At 53.5% G+C, this 16,453-nt stretch overlaps 2 protein-coding genes across 2 annotated transcripts in view; one reads left to right on the top strand and one right to left on the bottom strand.

Moving 5' to 3' along the window:
* LOC117659115 (claudin-34-like) overlaps positions 1–1,236 on the bottom strand; it is a 49,133-nt gene extending 47,897 nt beyond the window's left edge. Inside the window, exon 1 of the mRNA XM_087878802.1 lies at positions 286–1,236. The gene's annotated coding sequence lies outside the window, so the exon portion shown is untranslated. The remainder of the gene's footprint in view (positions 1–285) is intronic.
* Positions 1,237–1,321: 85 nt separating this feature from the next.
* PLK1 (polo like kinase 1) lies at positions 1,322–15,071 on the top strand. Its single transcript, XM_034420624.3, has 10 exons — positions 1,322–1,933; positions 6,876–7,044; positions 9,965–10,109; positions 11,016–11,109; positions 11,814–12,033; positions 12,116–12,277; positions 12,370–12,447; positions 13,513–13,667; positions 14,020–14,202; positions 14,627–15,071. The coding sequence occupies exons 1-10, from the start codon at positions 1,496–1,498 to the stop codon at positions 14,825–14,827; spliced, it is 1,845 nt and encodes a 614-aa protein (XP_034276515.3). The 5' UTR covers positions 1,322–1,495; the 3' UTR covers positions 14,828–15,071.
* The last annotated feature ends 1,382 nt before the right edge of the window (positions 15,072–16,453 follow it).

The following is a 16,453-nucleotide window of genomic DNA, read 5'->3' as shown; positions in this document are numbered from 1 at the left end:
TGTGCTCAGCAATAGCCTTCATCCTTTTGTATATTTATACAAAGTCAGCTTATTGCCCCCACAAACTGGGTCCTCATTTCACCTACCTTAGAAAGGATGGAAGGCTGAGTCAACCTTGAGCCTTGGAGAGATTCGAACCAGCAGTAAATTGCAGGCAGCTGTGTTAATGACAGGGTGCACTAAACCACTGTAGTACCAAGGCTCTTTTTGGCTTCCCCATTGACTTTGCTTGAGCCCAACCCTCATAAATTTGAGCCAGCTGCCGAGCGTCTGAATTTTCATCACCTGATCATGGGAATGGGGCCGGGTGAAGTCATAAATCACTTTTTTCAGTGCCTCGTAACTTTGAATGGTCACTAAATGAACTGTTGTAAGTTGAGGACTATCTGTACTTTCCAGAACAGTATTTCCCAGCAAACCTTCCAGTGGAAGGTTTTTCCCAGGAAGCCCCTGAAGGGCTCCTAACTCACATCCTGAGGACACACACAAAGGGCGTCACATATCACTGGATCTTGGGGAAAGACTTCTGAGCAGCTAGGACTTGGGGGGGGGGTGAAGGGTGTTGGCTGTTATGTCCACATTGCCTGCTTAGCTGGTGCTGCCACCTAAACACCCCCCACCCCAATTCCTAGCAGCTCAGAAGTCTTGGCTGACCTCGCACAACAGGCTGCGGTCAGCACTCAGAGGGGAAACCTGAGGGTTAGAAGACGGGGGTGGGGGGGGCGCCCATGGTCCAGCATCTCTTCCCTGAGGGGAGGGGAGGGGAGGGCCAGGGGACCACTTTCGGAAAGAGTCGGGCAGGGCCTGCGGGTGAAGGGAGGGCTTGGCGTTGGAAGCTCCTCCGGGAATGCAGCCTGAATCGCCCGGTGATAGTCAGGACTGATAGCTGAGCGGAAAAGAATCGCCTGGGAAAAGCCCTTCGGGTGGGCAAGGGGCGCTCTCGGCCCTGCTCGCTCTGCGAACTCCGCCCCCCCCCCGTCCCCTTCTCCCAGCCCGGACCCTCCGGCCTGGCTCCCATCTGCCTCCGTCTTTCCGGCCTCCCGAACAGGACTCCGGCCCCGGCGGGCTCTGACCGGACAGACCCCCCCCCTCCCCGCCTCCTGCGCTCCCCTGGACGCCCCCTTTGGGCCGGCCGCACCTCAGGGCCGGAGGGGTCCTCGGGGAGAGCCAAGCCCCTCCCTCCCTCCCTCCCACTCCCTCCCCCCCTCCTGGGCGGAGGCGGGGGCGCGCACTTCCACGGGAGCCAGGGAGGCTGGCGCGCGCCCTCGTGTGCGCGCCCGGGAGGCGGTTCCCTGCCCGCCCCTCCCTCCTCCTCCCTCCCGTGCTGCCTAGCGGCGCGGGAGGCGGGCTGGAGTTTAAATCCTGCCGGCCAATGGGCAGCGCGCTCGGCCGCCCGTAACGCTCCGGCTGCGGCTTCGAAGGCTCCGGCGGCGGCGGCGGCGAGCGAGCAACGAGCGGACGGGCGAGGGCGGCGTTGGCGTTGGCGTTGGGGGGGATGAGCGCGGCGGTGCCCGGCAAGGGCTCCCGGCCGGCGGGGGTGGCGGTCCCCGGGCGAGGGGCGGCCCCGGCGCAGCAGCAGCAGCCGGCGGTGGCGGCGGCGGCGGCGGCGGGGTCGGGGTCGTCGGCGCCGGAGAGCCGCGCGGTGCCGGAGGTGCTGGTGGACCCTCGGAGCCGGCGCTGCTACAGCCTGGGCCGCTTCCTGGGCAAGGGCGGCTTCGCCAAGTGCTACGAGATCACGGAGGCGGAGAGCCGCGAGGCCTTCGCCTGCAAGGTGGTGCCCAAGGCGCTGCTGCTGAAGGCGCCGCAGAAGGAGAAGATGAGCATGGAGATCGCCATCCACCGCAGCCTCCAGCACCGCCACGTGGTGGCCTTCCAGGGCTTCTTCGAGGACAGCCACTTCGTCTTCGTGGTGCTCGAGCTCTGCCGGCGGCGGGTAGGCAGGGCGGGAGGGAGGGAGGCGCGGCGGAGGCTCCTGCGCTCGGCCCGGCCCGCCCGTGCCCGGCGGGAAAGCGCGGCAGCTCCCCCCCCCTTCCCTCCCTCCCCCGCCCCACGGACGCCGTTGGACTCCAAGGAGGCCCGGGAAAGCCGGAGGAGGGGGCGGGGGGGCCGGTCTGGGGCGAAAGCGAGCGTTGCCGTCGGGGATCGGTTCCCCCCTTCTTGGCGTGGATCCTTTCTGGCGCTCCCGGGGAAAGCGGGGCTCCTCCTTGCCGCAACGGCTCGGCTCGGCTCTGCCGTCGGTAGATGCCTCAATGCTGCCTATGATGCGAAGGGCTGTGGGGCTGAGCTTGGGGGCAGGGAGAGGAGGAAGGCAGCGCTGGGCTGGGCTGGGTGGAAGAGGGGCCGCAGCCCTCGAGAGACCCCCGGCTGTCCAACGGCTTCTCTTCCTCCCATCCATCTGGAAGCCTCTGGGAGGACTGCCTCTCCCTCCGACTTAAGAAAGTAAAATGAAGTATTTCAAAAGGAACCTTTTATTAAGCAGAAGTGACAGCAATGGCTTCAAAGCAGCGTCTTAGGCAAGACAAGCAGGATTAAAGCCTGCATAGCTCTGCAGACAAGGCACTGCAATTTAACACCAGCTGCCTGCAATTGAAGTAAGTTCGAATCTCTCCAAGGCTCAAGGTTGACTCAGCCTTCCATCCTTTCTAAGGTAGGTTAAATGAGGACCCAGTTTGTGGGGGCAATAAGCTGACTTTGTATAAAATATACAAAAGGATGAAGGCTATTGCTTAACGCATTTGCAAGCCGCCCTGAGTCTCTGGAGAAGGGCGGCATATAAATCAAATTTAAAAAAAAAGCAGGAACCACCCCTCCCTTTAGCCAATCCACAGGTGTGAAGATGCTCTTTTATCAGCTGCCCTGAGAACCAGATAAGCAGAGATTCCCATGGCTATCAAAGTGAAACATCCCACATGGCCTTCCCTCCTATACCTTCCCCAAGAGGTGAGAAGCTCTCAGGGCGCTTCCGCCTCAGGATGCAAATTATAAAATACCAGTTGTCACAGGCAATATTGGATTCTCCCAATTGAATGGCAGTATCACTTTTAGGGATGTGGCAGCCTCTTTGGGCTCCTCCCTGTCCCACCTTGGGTGAAAGCAAAGGGAGTGACTTTATGATGTCTTGGGCAGGTCACCCCCCCCCCATGCCTCCCTCAGGTGAGTTTTAGAAATTAAAACCCCTTTATTATAGCCAAAGTCCAGCAAAAGGAGGGTGGGTTACAAAGAGTTGAAAAACATAAAAGATACATCAGGCTTAAAATTTACATGCAAAAACCTAGAAATATAGAAACTACCTGTAGAACCTAAAACGAAGGGTAGGAGCAGGACATCCTGTAGTGGGGCCTGGCAAGCCAGATCTGAGACAATGCTGGGCACTCTAGAATAAATCACTAGAACTGGTTTATGGCACAGGACATAAGTTGAATAGGATGCAGCCTTGCTTGAAGCGTGCCTATTGGATGAAGTAGACATCAGTCAGTTGAGGAATCTCCTGCACTGAAGTCTAGGAAGGGGCATAAAGAGAGGCTGTCTTGGGTGGGGTTGGCGCACTGACCAGTGGCAGAAGGATCATCTGCTCCTCTGCAAGTATCTTCCAGCCAGTTTCCCTCTTGGGTGTCTTGCTCAGAGTTTGCGGATTGTGTTAAGGAGTCCGATTAGGATGAATCATCCTCCCCCCCCCTTATCTATATATATATGGGGACAATGATCACAATTGATGCAGGTAAAGGGCGAGGCCAGGGTGAGCCCCCAGAAGCCCCAATTATTATTAATGGCTCCTAGAGGGATTAGGTCTTCTGGGGTCTTCCCTGGTCTTAGTTGGGCAACAAGATTCTTGATCTCTGTCATTGGTGCCCATGTTGGCAGATTTTGTAGAGTTTAGCTGGGGCGTCTACTTCCAGGGGAGGGAGATATTCTGAAAGAATGTTTCCCGGGTCCCTGGGGGGATGCGATGGTCCAACTGTGGCTGGGCCGTTTCTTTGGGAGCTTTACAGGATGTGCCCGAAAGATCTGAGTCATTGGATCCAGCTGCCCAAATGAGCCTGTTTCCCATTTCCTCTTCCTCTTCCTTCCATGCCAGCAGTTGCTTGTAGTATCGTTTCTGCTGCAGGAGATCCTGTGCTGCTCCTGGTGTAGAATTGGATACGTAGGTCTACTAAATGACCTGAAGCCATTAGTTCAGTTATCCTTTTATTTAAAGGGGGGGGTCCGTGGTAGTAAGTTCTTGTTGCTGGCATGATAGGGGTTGGTAGCAGGAGGTGATTCTTGATTGAAGGCATTTAACTGGAGCAGGTTTGGGAAGGGGTTGCTTGCAAACTTAGGGATAACTCCCAGGGCCTCTGCAGGGGGGCTAATCACTCTGGAGGTGAATTTGGCTGGATGGTCTTTTTCAAGGACACCATTTGGAATGCAGAGGTTCAACCTGAGGACTGTTTGGGCCAGGGAGAAACCTGCCAAGTTTGATTTGTGAATTTTTGAGCAAAGGGTGAGGAGGAATCCATCATCTTTGGGATTGGGGACGGAGGGATTTCTGCTTTGGTAGAGGGTGTCATCATTGGCCAAGGGAACCTAATGCATTGTCTAATGCATGTAGAAGTGGAGCGGGGCCATTTCTCTTGGGGGAAGGGAGCCCCCCTCCCAGTTTTAGAGGCAGGTGAGGCTACGTCTCCGGATTGGTTTTCTGTATTGCTTTGGAGCTTCGGGATTGCCTGCTTTACCTACATCATGGCTGGTGTGGAGCTCAGAGGAGTCCCTGCCGGTGGGAGTAGTGTGCTGACAGCACTCTGTGTGCCTTTGAGGAGAGGCAGCGGCCTGAGAGTGTTTAGATCAGGGGTCTCCAACCATCGCAGCTTTAAGACTTGGGGACTTCAACTCCCAGAATTACCCAGCCAGCATGTTGTAAACCCCCCCCCCCTTTAGAGGATGAATGGCTCAGAGGTTACATTGATTCTGGGGTTCCTATCATGGGGAGGGGAGGGGAGGGCAAAAGGGCTGTTTTGATGTCAGCTTCACGAGTTCTGTGTTCACATCCTTCTGTAGCCTCTTGGCTCAGGGTAAAACCTGACAGATTTACTCCTCTTGAGGCTGGGTTTTTATGGCTCTTATTTGCAGGGTCTCCTGCCACTTTCCCAGTGATGAGGTCCTGGACTGACTGGTCCTTAGTGTGCTGACTCTGCCGTAGGAATTCCGTCATCTATAAGTGGGGGTGGGGGTAGAACTGGCTCAGAAAAATGCACTTGGCATTTCTTTTGCTGGGCGAGTAGTGAAAATCTTTCTTTTTTGGGGGGGGGGTTTAAAAACAAAACTTTATTAAACATAAAAGTAAAATACTATACTATGTATATACAAGATATATTAATACAAACGACAATACATAAAAAGAAAAAGTGACTTTGGTCACACGTCCATTATCTTATTAGCGGTGCATATTTGTTTATTATCATACAAAATTTTTCATTTACTCTCATTTCTGCAAGTTATCCAATCATACCACCTATTCCATGCTATATAACATTTTGAGTCTACCTTGTCCTTCATTTCAAATGTTAGTTTGTCCATTTCCATTCAGTTATAGATTTTTTTGATTATTAATTGATCTGTTGGCAGTTGGTCAGTTTTCCAATATTGGGCGAGCGCCAATCTGGCTGCAGTGACTGTGTAATATTAAATACTTTATTTCTTTCCTATAGTTTTCTTTAATCATCCCTAATAGGAAAATCTCTCGTTTAAGTTCTATTTTTTCCGATGTTATTTCTATTAGCCAAATTTTTACTTTTTCCCAATACTTTCTAATTTTTGGGCAAAGCCACCAGACGTAGCTTTGCCCAAAAGCCTCTGCCTGTTTGCACTTCCAACAGGTTGAACTTAAATTTGAATACATTTTTGCTAATCTCGAAGGGGCCAGATACCATCTATACCACATTTTGTATTGATTCTCTTTATAAACCACTGACTTTGTTATAATATAGTTATTTTCTCACACTTTTTCCCAGTCCTCCAATTCTAAATTATGCCCAATATTTCTTGCCCATGCTATCATTTGCCCCTTTACTAATTCCTCTGCTAGATCAAATTCCAATAGATATTTGTAAATTTTTGAATTCAATTTTTCCTCCGTGGTTTCTAAAAGTTTATCCAACCGATTCGGTTTTAATTCAATTCCTCCTTCCTCCTGATCCTTTTTATATCTTGTTTTTATCTGAAGATAGGGCCACCAATCTATCTGTATCCCTTGATCTCTGAGTTCCTCTCGTGTTTTTAATGTTCCTTGAGAATCCAAAATTTCATAGTATCTTACCATTTTTCGAATTTCTAAGGTGTTGGGGTGCATCATCGTCTCCATTGTGGATAACCATCCAGGAACTTTCATATAGTGTTTACTTTTAATTTCCTGCCATGTATAAATTAATGAATCTCTTAAGATATGATTGCTAAAATACCTATGTGTTTTGTTCCTGGTATTCCACAAGAAGGCATGCCACCCCATCAACAAATCATGTCCCTCCAAGGTTAACAGTCTTTGATTTTTCAGATTCACCCATTCCCTGATTCATGTCAAACTTGTTGCTCTATAATATGTCTACAAAATTTGTGTGGGAAGGAAAAAAGCCAAGAATTAAATTAAGTACTTTGGAGGATGATACAGCCAGAGGTGGATTTGGACTCCCAGCATGAGTGAAAATCTTTCAAATCAGTTCTATTTTGTCAGTTTAGGGGCTGAGATAGGGAGGCTTACAAGCCGCACACCTGGTTTGAGTTTCCCCCAAAGTTTCTGAATGCTTTTATGAGACCCTCCTCTTTCATCCGTGTTTGGCACTTTCCTCTTCTGAGTGCAGCTTCTCACAGTGTTACCCGGGCTGTTCCTCTCTCCCCCCTCCCAGTCCCTTCTGGAGTTGCACAAGCGTCGGAAAGCCCTGACGGAGCCCGAGGCCCGCTACTACCTGCGCCAGATCATCCTGGGCTGCCAATACCTGCACAGCAACCGTGTCATCCATCGCGACCTCAAACTAGGCAACCTGTTTCTGAACGATGACATGGAGGTGAAGATCGGTGAGTGGGCTGCAGTCCCATGCTCTGGACACAGCTGAGTCGGGGTGAGGCCCCCTGGCTGGGAGGGGACTTGGGCCATGCTGCTTTTCAGGCCTGGAGAAGGGGTGGCTCAGTGGCCGCATCCTCTCTAGGATGCTGAAGTAACAAGCAGGGAAGGCAGGGCTGTTGCCCAGTTGTAGGCTACACTGCGGCGTGGTGGCACAGTGGTTGGAATGCAGTACTGCATGCTACTTGTGGTGACTGCCATTTGCCAGCAGTTCGAGTCTCGCCAGCTCAAGGTTGACTCAGCCTTCCATCCTTCCGAGGTCGGTAAAATGAGGACCCGGATTGTTGGGGGCAAGAGGCTGACTGTAAACCGCTTAGAGAGGGCTCTAAAACACTGTGAAGTGGTATACAAATCTAAGTGCTATTGTTATTGCCCATTTACAGGACTGCCCAACTCAAACTGTGATTCTGGATGACGTGCAAAAAAAAAAAAAAAAAAGGAAAAACATAATTCATAGAAAGACACAGATTTAAACATATTAAAATGGGGAATAGAACCGAAAACCTCTAGAGTTCATCAATGGGGAACTGTGCTCAACCTGCCCGTAAAGCCGGTGGAAGGGCCCAGTCTTCATTACTTCCTTAAAGCCAGTAGAAGATTGTCCCGAAGGGCAGAGGCTGCCCCAGAGAAGGTGGAGAAGGTCCACCTACCTCCTGGGGCCATTAGAGGCCTGGGTCCAGGGTAGGGCCTGGAGTGTGCCCATCTGTAGGCTGGTTGTCCCACAGATAACTCAGTTCCATGCCAGGAAGATATTTATGGGTGATAAGCAGCCCTGTAAATGGTGCCCAGAAGCTCTTTCGGTGCCAGTGCAGCCCGTGGTGTTTATGTGGACATAGCAAGAAACCCCCATAATTACCATCCATTCTGTACTAATTAGCTTCTTCAAGTGCAACCCCATCCAGATTTGGGGCCCCACAGATCCTCCGTTTTCAGGATCTGTGGGGCCCCAAACCCATAGCCTCGGGGCCTGGAGAGAAGCTTTGCCAGGCTAGCTGGGGTAGAGATGTACGTCACATAGAGGGTGAATAGGACCAGAGGACATGGGCTGGACTGCTGCCTCCTCCATCAACATGGACCAGCCTTGGAGGAAGGAGGAGAACCCCGTAAAGCAGTGCCTGCCTTTCCCACCGGATTTCCTGAGCCGTCTAGAAGGATTCCCTGGTCGATGGTCTGAAAGGATGCCAAGAGATCCAGGAGAATTAAGAAGGATTCCCCCAACTCAGGCCCTCTATCAACCACTGCAGCTAAAGTCTCTGCACTCTGGGACCTGACTGGAAGAGTCTGCTGCTTCCAGGACCCCCTGAACTGCAGATCAGCCACCTATAGACACACACACACACAAACAAAGATTTTCCACAGCAGCGTTCCAGGTCGGTGTGGTCCAATCAAAAGCCGCTGTCACCAAAGCCTCAGCCAGGCCAAGCAAATGCCCAACTCTTCTGGCACCCCTCAGATCCATCTGGCTCCTGAGGCAGTCTGATTTAAGAGTCCTCCCTCCACTGGGGGGGGGGGGGGACACGGTGTCATGGTGAACTGTGAGTCACCAGGCAGTGATCTGCCCATGGCAAGGAGCAGAGAAGTGTCCTCCAACTCCAGATCCCGTTGCCACTGCTCCACAATAGGTCTGGCATATGGCACACACCAGGCCCACGGTGGCCATGAATTCGTGGATGCAGCTGAATTGACCTGGGCGATGGGCTGATCATGGGCTTTCCACCATGGGCCTGGCCACTCCGCTGCCAACCCAGAGGCGGCATCAAACAGGTCGGGCAGGGGAGCTGCCATGCTAATCCTAAAGGCCCAGCCCCACGAGTGGGATTCTGGCCCACCATCTGTGGGAGGGGTGGGGATGCCCCAACAACTCTCTGAATAGGGATCTTTATAAAAGGCCAGCCTGGCATTTGAAGCACCAGCCAGAGCCCAGAGCAACCCAAGGAGCAGGAAGTGGGGATGGAGCTGGGCTGGAATGTAGGTCTGGTGGGAGACAGGCTCATGTTCCAATATTTGAGGGGCTGCCACAGAGAGGAAGGGGTGAAGCTATTCTCCAAGGCACCTGAAGGAATAATGGATGGAAACGAAACAAGGAGAGGTTCAACCTAGAAATAAGGAGAAATTTCCTGACAGTGAGAACCATCAACCGATGGAACAGAAGTTGCCTTCGGAAGTTGTGGGAGCTTCATCCCTGGAGGCTTTCAAGAAGAGACTGGACGGCCATCTGTCAGAAATGGTGTAGGATCCACTGCTTGTGCGGGGGTGGGGGGTTGGACTAGATGACTACAAGGTCCCTTCCAACTCTGTTAATCTGTTTCCTGGGTCTGATTCCTGCCATAACGCCTGTTGCCCAACAATCATTCTCTTCTGTTGGGCGAAGCAGCTAAAGGAGCCAAGAGGGCCCAGCTGTTGGGGTCTGCTTCTGGCTTGTCCTGGGTGCCAGTTCCAGGCCTCCTTGGGTGAAGCGCAGCAAAGAGGCCGAGTGTTAACAATCAGCCAAGCAGGAGCAAGAAGCAGCAGTGGCCCCTCTACAGAACTTGTCACTCGCTGGCCCTGGGGACGATTCCTGGAACTCGGGGACAGCTGGTGCTTAAACTTTGTCCTTCCTGATATTTAGCACATCACAGCTGCTCTTTGATCTTTTTTTCCAAAAGAGAAAACAGACCTTCGAATTCAAGGGCTTTTCCAAACTTGTAGCTGTTTGCGTCAAGGGTCTGGGAGGCCGTTGGGCCTGGGGAAGGGGCTTCTCCCAAGCTGCGAGAGCCAGGCAGGCCCCCTGGTCTGCAGCTCAGGCACCTGGGAGAGGTATTGGATGGCTCTACCTGCTGTGTTTGGATCCCTAGCCAAGCTGGACTCAGGAGGCTGCCCCTTGTGTCTGTCCAGGTGACTTCGGCTTGGCCACCAAGGTGGAGTATGACGGGGAGCGGAAGAAGACCTTGTGTGGGACACCAAACTACATTGCCCCCGAAGTGCTGGGCAAGAAAGGGCACAGCTTTGAAGTGGACATCTGGTCCATCGGCTGCATCATGTAAGTTTGGGGGTGCCTGAAAATAAATGGAAATCCCAAGAGGAAAATTACACTCACACAGCACCAGGACCTTAGAGAGGGGAGTTTTTCCCACATCTCCCAGTTCTGCAAATTGGGGAATGGACAAATAGGGGTTCAGTGGGACCCTGCAGAACTTGTCCCAAAACTGCTTTCTTTCTAAGGCAACTGGACTTCCTTGTTTTGTAGAAGATGTTTCACTTTCCATCCAAGCAGCTTCTTCAGTTCTGACCGAATGGTGGAGAATGGAAGGATTTATATACCTTGCAGTCATCTGGTAGTTAGCATTCTTTCTGATGGCCTCAATGACTCAGAAGGAGTCCTAATGACTGCAAGGAATATAAATCTTTCCATTCTCCTCCATTTGGTCAGAACTGAAGAAGGTTCTTGGATGAGAAGCAAGAGGCCTTCTAGCAAAACAAAGTCCAGTTGCCTTTGAAAGAAAGCACTTTTGGGACAACCGTGACCTGGGCAGCTGAGGATCTCCATAGACACCTGCAGGGCTTGCTTTCTCTGTAAGAAGGTGGGGCTCCCCAAACAGCAGAGAGAATTCAACAACCTCAGTTTATAACCTCTTCCCATGATTGATTATCAGGCGTGACTTCTTATTAACAAAAGCCACGTTGAGACACCAGGGACTTGAGAGCCCATCAGCTGGGTGGCTCAGCAGGTGGAACCCTTCCTGCATGGTGCTTGGGGATCCAGGTGTGGCTGACGCAGAGAGTGCAGGTGTTCTCCTCATGATCCCAGAAGTGGGAGGCGGGAGCGGAACTGGCTCTGCCGTCTGAAGATCACCACGTCCCTGTGCTGGAAGACGGGGTGGGCCAACGGGCCTCTTGGCAGGGGAGGCTCTATGGGGAGCTGTCCTGAAGCTCTTTCTCCTTGCAGGTACACCCTCCTGGTTGGGAAGCCACCCTTTGAAACCTCCTGCTTGAAAGAGACATATATTCGGATTAAGAACAACACATACACGATTCCTACGGTGGGTTCTTTTTGAAGCTCTCCCAGCCAAGGGGTCCGGGGGGGGGGAGGGTGGGCTGCCCGTTAGGGCTCGGGGCTGGGCCGGCTTTGTATTTCTGAGTTAACGCCCACCCAACCCCGGTCTGCTTGGAGTGAAGGCAGAACAAGTGTGTCCTTCTCTACTCTTCCCTCAGGTTTAGCCCGGGGTGGGGTCTGGGACCCTCACCGAATCACGGCTCCCCTCCTCTTCCTCCTGTGGCTGTGTGAGCCGTGCTCCTAACAGATTGTAGTTTTGCAGCATTGGGTCGTTGCCCCTTTTCAGGGACTGAAATCTCATGCTGCCCAGAGTCACTTTAGAGGGGAGATGGGTGGCATAAACAGTAAAATAAATAAATTAATGTTTGTAAGAATAAGACTGCTCCAGCCTGCTGCTTCAGCCAATTGGCTTGCTAGCAATACCACTTAGACTTATCTTCACAGTGCTCTACAGCCCTTTCTAAGCGGTTTACAGAGTCAGCCTTTCGCCCCCAACAATCTGGTTGCTGAGGCACGGTTGAATTCCGGCTCTTCTGCAACTCATTTAATGCTTGGCTTGGAATCCAGCCGAGCAAGTCCCTGGGTCATAAGGCTTGGCACTAGCTTTATAGCCTCACGAAGGGGACGGACGTTGGTAGCAGGGCGGGGGGAATTGTGTAGGAACGGCCTGTGGACCTTCTGTCCGTCCAGCATATCAACCCCGTGGCTGCTAGTCTCATCCAGAAGATGCTGCAGCATGACCCGGCTGCCCGGCCCACCATTGACGAGCTGCTGAACGAGGAGTTCTTCACGACGGGCTACATCCCTTCGCGGCTGCCCACCACCTGCCTTACGGTTCCTCCCCGCTTCTCTCTGGCGCCCAGCAGCTTGGACCCCAGCAACCGCAGGCCTCTTGCGGTGGTGAACAAAGGTGAGCTGGGCGAGGTTTCAGAGCCCCCCACCCTTCCCAGGCTGTGCAGTTTCTGAGCCTGGCCGAATCTTCCCTGGTGCAGGTCCAGAGAGCCCGGCCCTGGAGAAGGTGTGCGAGAAGGAAGACAAGGCCAGCACCCTGCAGGAGCCCGAACAGCCCCTGCCCTGCTACCTGGCCGACCTGCTGCAGCAGCTGATGCGAGTCAACGCTTGCCGGCCCTCGGAAAAAACTCCCGTCAGGCAAGGTGAGGGCGGCTGGCTGGACGCTGCGCTTTTCAGCCGGGCAACCCGTGTGCACTTCTTCATTCCGGCATCTCTTGTTTGTTTTTTCCCCCAGAGGAGGCCGAAGACCCCGCCTGCATCCCCATCTTCTGGGTCAGCAAGTGGGTGGACTACTCTGACAAGTATGGGCTAGGTAGGTAGGTGGTCTCGGGGCAGGGGGGCTGGGTTAAGCAATGGCACTTCGGTGGGAACACCCTGGAAACAGCCACCTTTACCCCAGCTGCATTTCCCCCTGCGAGGACGGTTGGTTTTACTGTATTTTGTGTGAATGAAAGAAAAAGTCTTGGGCCAGAGCAGACCTCTGGGTGGGAGGGCCAGTTTGCCCTGGACTTGCACCCCAAGGGCCCTAAAACCTACAGTACGAATGACGGACAGCAGAGGTGGAATTGATCCTGGGTGAACTGAAACTCAAAGTGGTTTGATTTGATCAGATATGAAGATGGGGAGAATTCAGCTGGAGTTTCTCTTGACAATTTGTCAGTCTGTCAACACTTGCGGGTTTGAAACTGCCCCCCACCCCCACCCCAGGAAAAAGGGCTCATTTTGCACTAATCAGGCTGATGGCATGTTTGCCAGAACTCCAGCAATTTCTCTCCGTTTTGCTTCCCTCTTTTTCTGGATTGAGTTAAAAGAGATTTAACTGATTATGTACTATGAAATCACGGTTAACTCTTGCTGATATTTTCCCCACGACGATCTGTCCCCCACCTGCTCCTTCAGGTCTCCCAAGGACTCACCGCAACGGCCTTCCCACCCATAAAAGCCATTCCTTCCTTGCTTCTCGGCTCCTGAGGAGTGAATGATGGGCCACACGGCCATGGGGGCATGGCAGCAGCCGTAACATTGGGCACGGGTCATAAGGCCGTTGTTCAGCTCCTTTGTAATTTCAAACGGTCCCTGAATGAATGGCCATAATTTGAGGGCTGCCTGTAATGTTTCTTTTAAAAGCTCTTGGTTTTCGGAGGGAAGGTGCTCTTTCCCAGCGACTCGGGGCTTTCCCCATCCTGTGGGAAGAAAGGGGCTGCGATCCAGCCAGATGCGTTTGGGAATCGGTCTTGGCCCGATTCCCAAATGCTCCCCGTGTGCAGACAGGATGTGCTCGGCCGGCTTCGGTCTTGTTCTGCTAGGTCAAGGCAATCCTGTGGTATTGCGGCCTGATCCAAGGCAGCTGAGGATGCTCCCGCCTTCTCTTCCGCAGGCTACCAACTGTGTGACAACAGTGTTGGGGTCCTTTTCAACGACTCAACTCGCCTCATCATGTACAGTGATGGGGACAAACTGCAATACATTAACCAGAACGGCTCTGAATTGTATTTTAATGTGCTCTCTTACCCAGATACTTTCAGCAAGAAGGTGAGACGGAGAGAGAGAGAGAGAGGACGCTTGGGGCGCTGCTCTACCTTGCCTTAGTTTCCCCTTCTGTCTCTGATGGGCGGGAGGAGGGAAGCGGGTCCCCTCTGTTGCAATCTCCAGTCTGTGCTTGAAGGGGCATTCCATCTGGACTGCAGGAAAAGCCGAGGCCCAGAGGGTGTGGCCAGGGGTGTCAAAAGGCTTGGTGTACGGATGCTCCCATCCAAGAGATCGGCAAGGCTGCAGGGGAGGGGGGGAGGGTGTTCCTGGCTTTTTCCTGGAAGGGGGCCTTCGAGGGGGCTTCTTGCTCAGCCCTGCCCTGGTGGGCTCACCCGCTATGCTCTGTTCTTCTCAGATTAAGTTGCTGGAGTATTTCCAAAATTACATGAGTGAGCACTTGCTGAAAGCTGGCGCAAATGTGACTCCCCGGGAAGGGGACGAGTTGGCGCGGCTGCCCTACCTCTTGAACTGGTTCCGCACTCGCAGTGCCATCGTCCTGCACCTGAGCAATGGCACGGTACAGGTCAACTTCTTCCAGGTGAGGAGTGGGCCTCTGGGAGCCGCCCACCAGAGAGGGAGCAAACGCTGGTCTTGCAGGGGCCCTGCTCAGACTGCAGGGCCTGCAGGGCTTCTGCAATGGAGGGAGGAACTGATCTGTCAGGGCCCTGCCTTCTCTCAGGTGCTAGTGCTCTCTCTGGGGACACAGAAGCACTGACAGCCACCCACCCCCATATCCACCTGGCTTTCCTGGGAGGAAAGGAGGCAGACCAAAGGATTGGGAGCAACGTTTCTGAATCAGTAGTGGAGTTCTTGCAGCCGCCAGGCCTGGGGTCCTAGCCAGAACCCCGAATCCCTTCTCAGAACGGGGCCACATGCTTGCTTTTAAGAGGTGCTTTGCCATTAGGCACTGCTGCCTCCAGATGCTAAGCAAGCCCGGCCCGCTGTGCTTTCTTGAACCGCAGGACCACACCAAGGTCATCCTCTGTCCCTTGATGGCCGCCGTCACCTACATCAATGAGCGGCGCGAGTTCCACACCTACAAGCTGACCCTGATCGAGGAGTTTGGCTGCTGCAGGGAGCTGGCCAGCCGCCTCCGTTACGCCCAAACCATGGTGGAGAAGCTGCTGTGCTCTAAATCGGGGGCCACCAAGGCGCCAAGCTAGACCCGGGGAGGCTCCGTTTGGCTTGGAACTGTGCAGCCCCCTGGACGACCCCCCTTGGCCTGGCCACACCAGGCCCCAGGCTCCTTTAGGGGCCCCGGGGCCCCTTGGCTACAAAAGGACCATAACAGGATACTTTTTCTTCAGATTCTGATAAGAAAGCCCCCCTCCCTTTTTCTTCCCCCCCTCCCCCCTAAGACTAAACTGTTTTATACTCACTTTGAATAAAGAGAAGCTTCTGACCGTTGCCTTTTGATTCTGATTTAAGCCAGCCAGATTCCTTCTCGAGCCCCTCTCTGGAGGGGAATTCAGGCCCTGCACTAATGGACGAGGAGCTCCTTGCCGGTCAGGCAGCTGCAGGCTGGGCTTGGAGGCTCTGCGGCTCGTTGCATTTTGGCTTCGGGCAACGGCGAATCGGGCCTTTGCTTGCTTTGTCTTGGGACTCGTGACCCTCCTCCAGCTGAGCTTTTCAAACTCTCTGAGCCCACCAAGGTCTCCCCCAGCTGGCCAGCCCCGGGAAGAAGGGTGTGTGTGTGTCCAGGCAACCCTGCAACAAAGGCAGCTTTGGCCACAGTCCCAAGGCGGGAGAACCACGTATGTCCCTGAGGGGGAGTGGCTCTTGACACACACACACACACACACACACACAAGGACAGGTCGTCTTGGCCAGGCAGGGGGCCATGGTTATGAGATCCATCTAGCCACCCGGGGTCTCTGGGCTGGGGATTTCCCGCGATTGCATCCAAAGCCCCCACGAGCAGTGAACAGCCGCCTTCAACTGAACTTCCCCAGGGAGATGGAAGGGGGAATGGGCTCAATGAGGGCCAGCAAACCCAGGATGGAGGGCTCAGGTGGAGGGAACCCTTTGTTACGTGGATGTAGTCCCCACCTCAAGGCATCATGCATATCCAGAGAGGCCCTGCTCAGACAGGGAGCACCCAGCCACGGCAGTGCTGTTGTCTGCGGTTCCTTGTGCCATTGCTGGCTCTGATGAGCCATGCTGGCGTTTTGTCGCTGCATTTTAGGCCCTGATCGGTTGAGGAAGCTCTCGCCTCCTTATTCATTCTTGCCCAAAGTGGTGGGGGGGGAGGGGCATGTTTGTGTGGATGTTCCCCTCCCAGAGATGGGAGCGCCGATCTTGGTACACAGTTGGAACCCAGAGCCTGGCAGGGATATTTTAAGCTTCTTTAAATTTCTAAACATTTTAGGCATGCTTCTGTTGCTTCCATGGTTTGTTGTGAGAGATTTTTATCACTGAACATCTAAACAGTTTGTCAAAAGCCTTGCTGGGCTTCACACAACAGACTGTTCGATGTGTGGCTGTTGGTCTTGGGTCCAGCCCCGTGTGTGACCACAAGCGCAGGGCAGTCATCTGATGCCCCAATGGGGGCATCCCCCCCCACTTGGGCCACCAGCAGGACAAAGAACAGGTCAGGGGCCGCACTGGCTCTGGATGGGCTCTACACAAGGACATCGGAGGGTTGCGCCTGTCCTCGGACACAAACTCTGCCAGAACATTCCCTGGTTGCTTCAGCCAGTTTGAGAGTATAGGTAGTCCTTGACTTACGACCAGTTACACTTAGCAACTGACACACTGCACCTCCCAGGGAGGGTACTTATGCCCCAGGT

Source organism: Pantherophis guttatus, chromosome 14 (assembly GCF_059756535.1).
Source record: "Pantherophis guttatus breed Tessera chromosome 14, ASM5975653v1, whole genome shotgun sequence".
Lineage (NCBI taxonomy): Eukaryota > Metazoa > Chordata > Lepidosauria > Squamata > Colubridae > Pantherophis > Pantherophis guttatus.
This window is presented reverse-complemented; position numbering and strand designations above follow the sequence as displayed.

Coding starts and splice junctions, on each gene's coding strand:
- PLK1 (XM_034420624.3), top strand. CDS start 1,496: ATGAGCGCGGCGGTGCCCGGCAAGGGCTCCCGGCCGGCGGGGGTGGCG. Junction 11,110..11,813: donor ACACATACACGATTCCTACG/GTGGGTTCTTTT, acceptor CTGTCCGTCCAG/CATATCAACCCCGTGGCTGC. Junction 13,668..14,019: donor CAGATACTTTCAGCAAGAAG/GTGAGACGGAGA, acceptor TGTTCTTCTCAG/ATTAAGTTGCTGGAGTATTT.